The following is a 12,488-nucleotide window of genomic DNA, read 5'->3' as shown; positions in this document are numbered from 1 at the left end:
CTGGGATTACAAGCGTGAGCCATCAGTCCAACCTTTATTATAATATTTAAATTTATCCTCAGATAGTACATGAAGATGTCTACTCAGTTACATAATTGAAAAAACCGTCTTACCCTTTTGTTCAAAGAAACTAGAGATCACATCTTGAACGCTAAGCTTTATCTTTTGTATAACTACCTTAAGAGATCTCTAGCTATCTAAAATCCTATACTACATTATTTAACACATTATTTAATATAATACATTATTTAATTTCCCTGAATATAGTTGACTTCCTCTTTTAACCTTGGGTAAACACCAAACAATGACATTAAGGGCCTCAAAAATTCTAGCATTTATAATGAATGAACTTCATTGAAGTTTCTGAATCCTAATTTATAAAAATATATTATCAAAGTGGATTATCAGAATAGTTCAGATTAAATAAGCATTAAATTCTTTTATTTAAACTTGGATTTTTCTCTTCATTTTCTTTCCATCATTCACATGAGAAATTCTTTTTTAGTATACAATCTACACCAAACCAAACTTGTTTCCAAGACCGGCTAATTGAAAACTTGGTATTTCTATAATAAATAATAATGACGCTTTAATTATTGACTCCTCCACTAAAAATTCTTTGAGGTTTTAGTGAGCCAAACAGTAATCAGTGAGTTACCCTAGTTAGGCTTCACTAGAGGCACTTGTCCAACCAACAACAAAAACAAAATAAATTTTTCCAATAAAAATACAAAGTATCCAGAGATAATTCTATTAGAAACCATGCCTTACTCTGATTGCTATAATACTGTAATCATTATAAGCACCAAAAATCAACCTCATTGACTGGATTTAGATAAGAGAGGAGGTACAGAGGAAAAGACAGATACTGTCATATAAGTTGGCCTCTCTGTTTCCCTTAGTTCTCCTTACTTTCCCTCTCCACAAATTATTTTATCATAAGTATTTTCAGACTAAGTAATTATGGGGAAATTTCCCAAGGTTAGATTTCTACTGTAAGAGAAACTAAATAGAAACCAAGTCAATGTCTTAATCTAGTCTAAAATATGTGTTGAATATCAATGTTATCAAAGTGCCTATACAATAAGAAACTCACTAAAAAAAAAAAAACATTATTTTTCCTTTTTCTACCATGAAGATAACACTAAAAATTTTACTAACCTATTTCTTGCTCTTGCCATGCTCTTTGATTTCCTTCTTTCAAAGCGTTCCTCATCAGAAGAAGTTGTGTCACTACTATGAATGGCATGCTTCTTTCTCCTATTGAAAAACAGTGAAATCCTTAAAACCATTATAATAGCAAACAACTTTTTAAAACACACTGTAATCATATCTACAATTAGTAGAAAATTCAATCAGCAAATATTTATTAAGATTATTCCTCTCATACAGTTTACATCAATGAAGTATAAAGGTAGCAAGTTCTTAAGAGAAAATAAAAGGCTGGCATGGTAGCTCACCCCTGTAATCCCAGCACTTTGGGAGGTCAAGGCAGGCAGATCACAAGGTCAGGAGTTGGAGACCAATCTGGCCAACATGGCAAAACCCCGTCTCTACTAAAAATACAAAAATTAGCTGGGTGCAGTGGCGGGCACCTATAATCCCAGCGACTCGAGAGGTTAAGACAGAAGAATTCCTTGAACCTAGGAGGCAGAGTTTGCAGTGAGCTGAGATCATGCCACTGCACTCCAGCCTAGGTGACAGAGCCAAGACTCCATTTTGAAAAAAACAGAAAAGAAAAAAAAAAGAAGAATAGGAAACCTAAAATTTTTTGAAAAGAGTAATTCAAGAAGGGAGTCAGTAACCAACCAATTTTTTTTTTTTTTTTTTTTTTTTTTTGAGACAGGGTCTTACTGTCACCCAGGCTGGAGTGCAGCAGCAAGCTCAGGGTTTACTACAGCCTTAACCTCTGGGGCTCAAGCAATCCTCCCACCTCAAACTCCCAAATAGCTGGGACTATAGGCACATGCAACCACATCTGGCTGATTTTCGTACTTTTTGTAAAGACGGAGTTTTACCATGTTGCCCAAGGTGGTCTCAAACTCCTGAGCTCAAGCAATCTACCCACCTCGGCCTCCCAAAGTGCTGGGATCACAGACTTGAGCCACCACACAGGGACAGCAACCAATTTAAATTACATCCAAATTTAGCGAATATCTGTCATTGTTTGATAAATCATATTAGAATCTCAGAAAAAAAAAAAGTGTGTCTTTTTTTTTAATTCTATCTTTCCCAAATGGTCACAGTCTAGATATTTAAAGAACAAAGGAAAAATAATACACTGGGTTACAGAGGACAAGGGCTTTCACTTTCCACTTAAGATATCCTGGGGCCGGGTGCAGTGGCTCAAGCCTGTAATCCCAGCACTTTGGGAGGCCAAGGCAGGTGGATCACGAGGTCAAGAGATCAAGACCATCCTGGTCAACATGGTGAAACCCTGTCTCTACTAAAAATACAAAAAATTAGTTGGGCATGGTGGCGCGTGCCTGTAATCCCAGCTACTCAGGAAGCTGAGGCAGGAGAATTGCCTGAACCCAGGAGGCGGAGGTTGCAGTGAGCCGAGATCGCGCCATTACACTCCTGCCTGGGTAACAAGAGAGAAACTCCGTCTCAAAAATAAAAGAAAAAAAAAAAAGATATCCTGTTTGAACTTCTTATAAAATACATTAAATATTTTGAAGAAAAAAATAGTTTATAACCAGAACTATTATGGAAAGATTAGGTAATATGCCAAACTAAAGTCATCACAAAGGAGAAATAATACTTAATAAATGTCAGATTATTAGTATAACTCATGATATCTCTAAGATACCTAAAAAATACTATAATAAAACCACCACCAAACTGTGTGGTTACAAAGTGTTCAAACTGAGTTCATCATATCCAAATCAAATGCTTCAACCACTTCTTTTAAATTGCATATTCAGTTAGCAGTTCCACTAACAAGTAATTTACACACAAAAAAAAAACTCAAAAATCCCTTTTTGCCCAGCACATAATCACTGCCTGTAAATATCCCTTATGTCATCTTTTTCACCATCCCAACCTAGGTTTCACTTACCACTTGCCTAGCCATTTAACCACCTCAGCTCTGCTTTACTTAAAAAAAAAAAAAAAAAAAATTGCCATGATCTTACATCAGATCTTGTTATTGCATGAACTTATCTCCATCTCTGCAATTTTAAAATTTAATGGCCTAATCTTTGAACACAACCTCCTAAAATACCAACTTTCAACTCATCAAGGCCTACTATGCCTGAGCACCCATTGACTCACAGTCAACTCCTTTCGTGGCTTCATTTTCTGTCAAGCCTCATAGTAAAAGCTATTACTTCAGTTTTTAACCTTCTTACCTGACTCTGTCTCCTTTTTCTTCCATTATACTTGCTAAATTCCAACCCTGCACCAATCCAAGTGATAAAAATGCTGAACACACTAATGAAAATCCACACAACCAGACAAGCTGAAATCATTGTCAGTAATTTACTACAAGCACAAATAGCCTTCAAAGATGTCCCAAATGATCAGATTCACTGCATCTGTACTCCCCTCCAATGCCCACATGTCTCATTAGCAACCCAGATTTTTTCAACTTCTTCTTGAGATCCTTAATCCACCTCTACTCCTTCTCCGCTAACCAGAATCCTTGTATTACCTTCTGCACTCATTTTTTTGTAGGGGAAGAGGGAATTGTTTCTCTTTTCATTTTTGTTTTTAGATAGAGGGTCTCATTGTGTCACCTGGGCTGGAGCGCAGTAGCGTGATCATAGCTAACTGCAGGCATGTGCTCCTGGGCTCCCACAATCCTCCGGCCTCAGCCTCCCAAAATGCTAAGACTATAGGCATGAACCACCACCATGCTTGGCCCTGCATCAATTTTTTTTTTAATTGCACATCACTCCTGTATTATACCGATCTGGAAAAAGGATTTAGTACAATTATGTTCAAATGAAGACTGGACCCATGTGGCAGGGCCAAGAAACTAGAACATGATTCAGAAATCATCAGTGAAAGACACACTTGGACGGGACCAAGAGGCATTTCACTGCCACGAAACAAGGCAAGGGAAGGATTCTAAAACACACAGCAGGAAGCACTCCTACCCCTCAGAGGTCAAGAAGCTTATCCCATATTGGTATGAGGAGTGGCTTATTTTCTGACGACCACATGTGGGACTATTTCAGCTACCATGAGAAACCCCAGAGGGTTATTGTTTTGTATTATTTATATATGCCACATTTAAAAAAAAAAAAAAAAAGTAAATGTAACACATACACTAAATTCAGGATTGATCCCAACCTTCTAGTTCCTCTGGGGTCAGGGAGGAAACAGTTGTTGCATCACAATCCAGGTTACATTCATCTTCCACTGGAATGACTAGAACTCCTCAACAGTGACCTGACTACAAAGAACACAGTACTGGCTCCTGAGGGCAGGCAGGCTCTCCTGTTTCTCCTCATTGGTCAAGGCTTAGCATGGTTCCTCCCCACAAGTCCTTAGTAAACAAAGCACTCATGAAAACCCAAGTCACTACCTTTAAACTCTCTTGGACAAGGAGAGCTTTTCCACAGCTTGGTCTGAGAACCCAGTGCCCTAGAAGTGCTATTCTGATTAAATTATATGAAGAGAGTGGGTACAGGAGACAAAATGGCTAAAATGAAAATGGGAGCCACTGGTCCCCATCTGCAGCTACAACTCAAGATGTCTACAAATGTGGTCAGTGTGACATGTGCAGGAGAGAAGGGCAGATGGACACAACGGGCAGGGAGGGTGTTCCTGGGGACAGTAGCCTGCCTGTTGGCCTTCACTTCTTGGCCTCGCCCTGGGCAGCCACAGCTTCCATGGCTTTACGCATGGTCTCTTCATCCCCCAGGAACTATAAGCACCTTATGGGCTTCAAGTTCTTGTCCAATTCATAGCCAATGGGAATACCAGTCGGCAGGTTCAGCTCCATGATAGACTCTTCAGAAAGACCCTCCAGATGACTGACAATGCCCCATAGGCTGTTGCCCTGGGCTGCAATCAGTACCCATTCCCTATCCTTGACCTGGGGGACTATTTCTTCATTCCAAAAGGACAGAGCTCTGGTAATAGTGTCCTTCAGACTCTCACTGGAGGGTAGCTGATTCTCTGTGAGGTCTGCATACCTGCGATCCTTACTAATGTCGCTGTAGAAAGGATGGCTGGGCTCCATTAGAGGTGGTGGGACATCATAGGAGCACCTCCAGATCTTCACCTGGGTCTCACCATGCTTTGCAGCAGTTTCGGCTTTATTGAGACAGGTCAGACCCATAGTTCCACTCATTGAGGCACCAAGTCCTCACTACAGGCAGCCACATCTGATCAATAGCATCTAGCACTGTCCAGAGGATCCAGATTGCTCTCTTCTGCACCGAGGTGAAGCAGATATCAAACTCACAGCCAGGATCTCGCAGCACCTGCCTGCCACACTTTGCCTCCTCATGGGCTGCTGAGCTCAGGTTGGCATCGTACCAGATGCTGAAGTGGTTCTCCAGGTTCCAGGCGCTCTTACCAGGCCAGATCAGCACCAGTTTGTAGGTGGCCATGGCAGTGGCTTGGGGAGGCCCTGCATCAATTTTTGATGCTTCCCAACTCTTCAGGAAGATTGTTGCAAAAATTATCTACTTATTCTTTGGAATTTTGATACTTATCCTCTCCTCTACTTCTTTCTCCCCATCAGGAAAGTTCCCAAGTTTATGTGTGTATTGGGCCTAAAATATATAGAAATGTAATAAATTTGCCAATAACAGCACAGAAGGAAGTTGGTGGGAGGAAAGTTGTATTAGTCTAAGAAAATGACTTCAGTTGGTAAACTGAATGCATAAGAAAAAAAAAAAAAGAGAACCAAAAATGGTAAATCAATTACAAAGTTAATATAGCAATACCTATAAACATATAGTCATCCCTCAGTATATATAGGAAAATAGTCCCAGGACCCTTGTGATATCAAAATCTGAGTATGCTTAAGTCCCTTATATAAAAATGGTATAGTGTTTGCATATGGCCTACACACATACTCCCATACACTTTTTTTTTTAAATTTATCAAAGACTTAATGTTGAGTTACCTCCCATATATTTTAAATCATCTCTAAATCAAATGTAATACCTAAAAAAACACATGTGCTATGTAAGTAGTCATCTTGCTGTATTTTTTGTTGTTGTATTGTTGGCATTCTTTCTCAAATATTTTTGAGGTCTCGTTGGTGGCATTCACACAAGCGGAACCCATGGCTAAAGAGGGACGACTGTACTTGCTAATATTTCTTCTAGCAGCTTCAGCAAAAGCCATTAAATCATACGAATTAATAATTCCAACAATGTAGTATTAGATCTGTAACATTTTTAGGTGTGCTACAAATAGTAATACAACAAAAAGAGTGGTATACATCATTTCCCTGTAAAGAACTGAAAAGCCAAAATTTTAGTTGGGGCCAGGCATGGTGGCTCATGCCTATAATCCCAGCACTTTGGGAGGCTGAGGCAGGCAGATCACTTGAGCTCAGGAGTTTGAGACCAGACTGGCCAACATGGTGAAATCCCATCTCTACTAAAAACACAAAAACCAGCCAGACATGGTGGTGCATGACTGTAATCCCAGCTATTCAGAAGGCTGAGGCAGGAGAATTGCTTCAACCCAGCAGGAGGAGGTTGAAAAAAAAAAGAATTAAAAGCCAAGGAGTTGGTGGCTCATGCCTCTAATTCCAGCACTTTGGGAGGCTGAGGTGGGTGGATCACTTGAGCCCAGGAGTTTGAGACCAGCCTGGGCAACACAGCAAAACCTTGTCTCTACATTAAAAAAAAAAAAAAAATACAAAAATTAGAATACAAAAATACAAAAAAAAAAAAAACAAAAAATATATAAATAAATAAAAGCCAAAGAGTATATATATACACAAAAATATACAAAATTAACTCAAAGCAGGGAGGCCGAGGCGGGTGGATCACGAGGTCAAGAGATCAAGACCATCCCAGTCAACATGGTGAAACCCCGTCTCTACTAAAAATACAAAAAAATTAGCTGGGTGTGGTGGCGCGTGCCTGTAATCCCAGCTACTCAGAAGGCTGAGGCAGGAGAATTGCCTGAACCCAGGAGGCAGAGGTTGCCGTGAGCCGAGATTGCACCATTGCACTCCAGCCCGGGTAACAAGAGCAGAATTCCATCTCAAAAAAAAAAAAAAAAAAACTAACTCAAACCATATAGAAAAATTAACTAAATAAATCAAAGACCTAAACATAACAGATATAACTATTAGAGGAAACCACAGGAACAAATCTTCATGACCTCTGAGTTGGCAATGGATTCTTAGATATAACAATAAAAGCATGAGCAAAAAAATAAAAAATAGGTAACTTGAACTTTGTAAAAATTAAAAGCTTGGCTGGGCACAGTGGCTCACCCCTATAAATCCTAGCACTTTGGAAACACTTGAGCCCAAAAGTTCAAGAGCAGTCTGAGCAACATGGCAAAACCTCATCTCTACAAACAGTGCAAAAATTAGCTGGGCATAGTGGCGTGTGCCTGTAGTCTCAGCTACTCGGGAGGCTGAGATGGGAGGACTGCTTAAGTCCAGGAGACTGAGGCTGCAATGAGCCAAGATCATGCCACTGCACTCCAGCCTAGGTGACAGAGCAAGACCCTGTCTCAAAAATAAAAAATAAACTTTTAAAAGTAGAAACCATCCTTTGTTTCTACTTTCTTCTAAATGTAAAAGAAAGGATAATTAGGGAGAAAAAAATATCAAAGATTAACTCAAATTAATGCTTCAAATGAAAGAAATATAGGTCACTTAGATTCAACTCTGCTAAGAGACCAAAGAGCTGTGTAGCTTTAGAGAACATAACTGTTAAAACAACAAATATTCCAAGCAAACTGTGAATCAGGAAGACAACAGTCACATGTAGGATGATAACTATTAGTCACTAATTTAAAAAAGAAAGATACAATTAGTCTCTCATTGAATGCATATATTTCCTCCTTTCAAAAGCAAACAAAACTTACCTAATATGGCTTCTTCTTGCTGGAGATCTATGAATATCAAACAGTGTGTTTTCTCTCTTTTTTTGATGAGCAGGTACTAAAAGGGAAGCAAAAAATAATAGAGCAATAACTAATAAATTGATAATGTATTAAAGAGTAGAAATGACTTCTGTTAACTTTTTAAATAAGACCTATTCCTGTGTCTTCAAGTACAATGCTGTCTAGAAGCAAAACAAAAATAAAAATTTTGTGGCAATACTCTGAAGTTGCAAATAAATATTCTAAACAGATGTTAGCTTAATCTTTGTGACTATGAGTTAGACAAAGATTTCTCAGATACATGATCCATTAAAAAAAAATGTAGCACAATCTATTAAAAAAATATTTATAGTCTGGCAACAGTGGCTGACACCTCTAATCCCAGGACTTTGGAAGACCAAGTCAGAGAGGACTGCTTTGAGCCCAGGAGTTCAAAATCAGCCTGGGAAACATGGTAAGAACCCAACTCTAGTTCAACATGGGGGTAGATCACTTGGGTTCAAGACCAGCCTGACCAACATGGTGAAACCATGTCTCTACTAAAAATATATATATACAAAAATTAGCCAGGCACAGTAGCATGCACCTATAATCTCAGCTTCTCAGGAGGCTAAGGCAGGACAATCGCTTGATTCTAGGAGGCAGAGGTTGCAATGAGCCAAAATCACACCACTGTACTCCAGCCTGGGTGACAGAGCAAGACTTCATCACCAAAAAAAAAAAAAAAAAAAAGAAGAAGAAAGAAAGAAAGAAAAAGAAAAGACAAAACAAAAAAAAAGAAAAAAAAACCCAATTCTACAAAAAAAATTTTTTTTTAATTAGCCAGGTATGGTGACATGCACCTCGGCAAGCTGAAGCAGGAGAAGGCTGCAGTGAGCCATATTCATACCACTGCACTCCAGCCTGGGTGACCCTATCTCAAAAAAAAAAAGGACAAAGTATAAATTGGAGTTCATTAAAATTACAAATCCACTAAAAAAAAATTGTATTAAAAAAAAAACGTATAGGCTGGGAACAGTGGCTCACACCTGTAATCCCAGGACTTTAGAAGGCCAAGTCAGAAAGGACTGCTTTGAGCCCAGGAGTAGCAGGAGAGTGTAATCCCAGCACTTTGGGAGGCCTACACAGGTGGATCACCTAAGGTCAAGAGTTTGAGACCAGTCTGCCAACATGGTGAAATCCTGTCTCTAATAAAAATACAAAAATTAGACGCATGTGGTGGCACATGCCTGTAGTCCTAGCTACTTAGGAGGCTGAGGCAGGAGAAGAGCTTGAACTCAGGAGGCAGAGGTTGCAGTGAGCCATGATTGCACCACTGCATATCAGCATGTGCAATAGAGTGAGACTCCATCTCAAAGAATAAATAAAATTATAAACTTGTGTTCTTCAAAAGCTACTATTGAGACAATAAAAAAGACAAGCCACAGACTGTCTTGTCTTAAAAATATTTGCAGCCGGGCGTGGTGGCTCACGCCTGTAATCCCAGCACTTTGACAGGCCAAGGCGGGTGGATCACGAGGTCAAGAGATCGAGACCATCCTGGTCAACATGGTGAAACCCCGTCTCTACTAAAAATACAAAAAATTAGCTGTGCATGGTGGCACGTGCCTGTAATCCCAGCTACTCAGGAGGCTGAGGCAGGAGAATTGCCTGAACCCAGGAGGGGGAGGTTGCAGTGAGCCGAGATCGCACCATTGCACTCCAGCCTGGGTAACAAGAGTGAAACTCCGTCACAAAAAAAAAAAAAAAAAAAAACAATTGCAAATTACATATCTGTTAAAGGTCTAATATCCAGAACATATAAGGATTCTCAAAACTCAATAACAAGAAAACAAACCCAACTGAAAAAATGGCAAGAGATCTCAACAGACATTTTACAAAAGATTTACCACTGTCAAAAAAAAAAATGAAAAGACACTCCAGCACCATTAGGGAAATGTTAACTAAAACTACAATAAGTAACTGTTACAATTAATTAAATAGTCTGAGTATACCAAGTGTTGGCAAGAATATAAAGCAACCACAGCTCTCACACACAATCTTAGTGAAAATGGTGTAACCACTTTAAAAAAGAATTTGGTAATTTCTTATATCTCATCATAAACCCCAGCCTTTCTACTCCTTGGTATTTGTTAGAAATATAAAAACATATGTCCACACAAAGACTTGTAAATGAATGTTCATCACAACTTTATTTCTAATAGCCAAAAACTAGAAAGGATCATAATGTCAATTAACAAATGAATGGATAAACAAATTGTGATATATCCACACCACAGAACGATACTCAGCAATAAAAAGAAATACACAGCTGGGTTCAAGCTATCACAGTGCTTTGGGAGGCCAAGACAGGAGGATTCCTTGAGGCCAGGAGCTGAAGACCAGCCTGGGCAACATAGCAAGACCCTGTCTCTACAAAAAAACAAAAAACTAATTAGCTAGGCATGGTGCTGCACACCTGTAGTTCTAGCTACATAAGTGGTTGAGGTAGGAGGGAAAGCTTGAGCTCAGAAGTAGAGGCTATAGTGTGTTATATCTGTGCTTCTAAATAACCACTACACTGCACCATGAGCAACATAGTGAGAACCCTTCTCTAAAAGATAAACTTTTAACTTTTTCCTTCTCCCAGCAAAAAAGAAAGAAAGAAACCAAGTTATTGGCCAAGCTGCAGCCATATACCATTTTTGTGACCTTGAATAAGTCACTTAACCTCTTGGACCATAAAGATATTTCCCTAGGCGGGCGTGGTGGCTCATACCTGTAATCCCAGCACTTTGGGAGGCTGCGAATACCACCCTGGCCAACATGGCGAAACCCTGTCTTTATTGAAAAAATACAAAAATCAGCCGGGTATGGTGGCGGGCGCCTGTAATCCCAGCTACTCAGGAGGCTAAGGCAGGAGAATTGCTTGAACCCAGGAGGCGGAGGTTGCAATGAACTGAGACCATGCCACTATACTTCAACCTGGGTGACAGAGCAAGATTCTGTCTCAGATAAAAAAAGATACCTTCCCTAAACAACTGCTGTAAATTGAAGTGCTCAGTAAACTATATAGCATAATACAAAAGCATGAGTAGTATTTATTAAATACAAGCTTCTATAAATAAAATGAACATGTTGTATGTAAATCAATGCTGCTACCATGTACTATGACTTTGTTGCATGTGTGTGCACAGAAGTATACGTAGTAAAAGATACACTATATAAAACCCATAAGAGATTTCCTTCTTTTAAATTTGGCAATATTAATATTTTTAAAAGCAGTTTAAGTTACTCAACTTACACTGGGGCAGAGTAAGTTATTCAATTACCAAAAAGAAAAAAGTTATTTAGACTTGCCTACCTATTGGAGGTGCTTGGTATCGATCCACTGTTTTTCTCTGTCTCAAATTATACGGTCTATCATTTTCTTCTCCTTCTGCCTCTTCAACTTCTATATCTCCATCCTCCTCTTGAGATTCTAGTTTCCCACACACAAAAAAGAAAAGAAAAAAGCACTGTTTTAATCCAAAAGGATTAGTCTACTCTAGAGTGAATATTTACACTTTATCCATTACTGTTTCTGCACAGGTGACGTTTAAGTGCCAACATATTATATGGATGTAAAAGAAAATGCTTTCCCTGCCAATGATCAACATAATTATCTGCTAAATAAATTAATGTGATTACATGCCTGTAATCCCAGCACTTTGAGAGGCTGAGGAGGATGGATCACGAAGTCAGACGTTTGAGATTAGCCTGGCCAACATGGTGAAACCTCGTCTCTACTAAAAACATAAAAAAATTAGCTGGGCGTGGTGGTGCATGCCTGTAATCCCAGCTACACAGAAGGCTGAGGCAGGAGAATCACTTGAACCCAGGAGGCAGAGGCTGCAGTGAGCCAAGATGGCACCACTGCACTCCAGCCTGGGCAACAGAGCAAGACTCTGTCTCAAAAAATAATAATAATAATTTGGCTATAGCTACAATATAACATCTAAGTACAGTTAAAATAAAAGTATAGCTGAATGCAGAGGCACGCACCTATAGTCCAACTACTCAGGAAGCTAAGGCAGAAGGATGAGCCCAGGAGTTTGAGTCCAGCTTGGGGCAACATAGCAAGACTCCATCTCTTCTTTTTTTTTTTTTTTTGAGACAGAGTCTCTCTCTGTTGCCCAGGCTGAAGTGCAGTGGCATAATCGTGGCTCACTGCAACCTCTGCCTCCCAGTTTCAAGCAATTCTCATATCTCAGTCTCCTGAGTAGCTGAGGTTACAGGCGTGCATAATGCCTAGAGAATTTTTGTATTTTTGGTAGAGACAAGGTTTCACTATGTTGGCCAGGGTGGTCTCAAACTCCTGATCTCAAGTGATCCATCCCCCTCAGCCTCCCAAAGTGCTGGGATTACAAGGGTTAGCCATGTGCCCAGCTTCTATTAAAAAAAAAAAAAAAACTCAGCCGGGCGCGGTG

At 39.5% G+C, this 12,488-nt stretch overlaps 1 protein-coding gene across 5 annotated transcripts in view; it reads right to left on the bottom strand.

Annotated features, from left to right (window-relative positions):
• ATAD2B (ATPase family AAA domain containing 2B) overlaps nucleotides 1-12,488 on the bottom strand; it is a 177,565-nt gene that overhangs the window by 123,541 nt on the left and 41,536 nt on the right. For 4 of the 5 annotated variants that reach the window (XM_002757996.7, XM_078349874.1, XM_035273089.3 and 1 more), the window contains exons 7-9: nucleotides 11,384-11,500; nucleotides 8,023-8,098; nucleotides 1,162-1,260 (exon numbers count right to left, since the gene is read on the bottom strand). In XM_002757996.7, coding sequence (XP_002758042.3) covers nucleotides 1,162-1,260; nucleotides 8,023-8,098; nucleotides 11,384-11,500 — 292 coding nt within the window. Of the gene's footprint in view, nucleotides 1-1,161; nucleotides 1,261-5,147; nucleotides 5,441-8,022; nucleotides 8,099-11,383; nucleotides 11,501-12,488 lie in introns of those variants that run through there. The other variant, XM_078349876.1, reaches the window with a different exon arrangement.

This window comes from Callithrix jacchus, chromosome 14, assembly GCF_049354715.1.
Source record: "Callithrix jacchus isolate 240 chromosome 14, calJac240_pri, whole genome shotgun sequence".
NCBI classification, from domain to species: Eukaryota; Metazoa; Chordata; class Mammalia; order Primates; family Cebidae; genus Callithrix; species Callithrix jacchus.
This window is presented reverse-complemented; position numbering and strand designations above follow the sequence as displayed.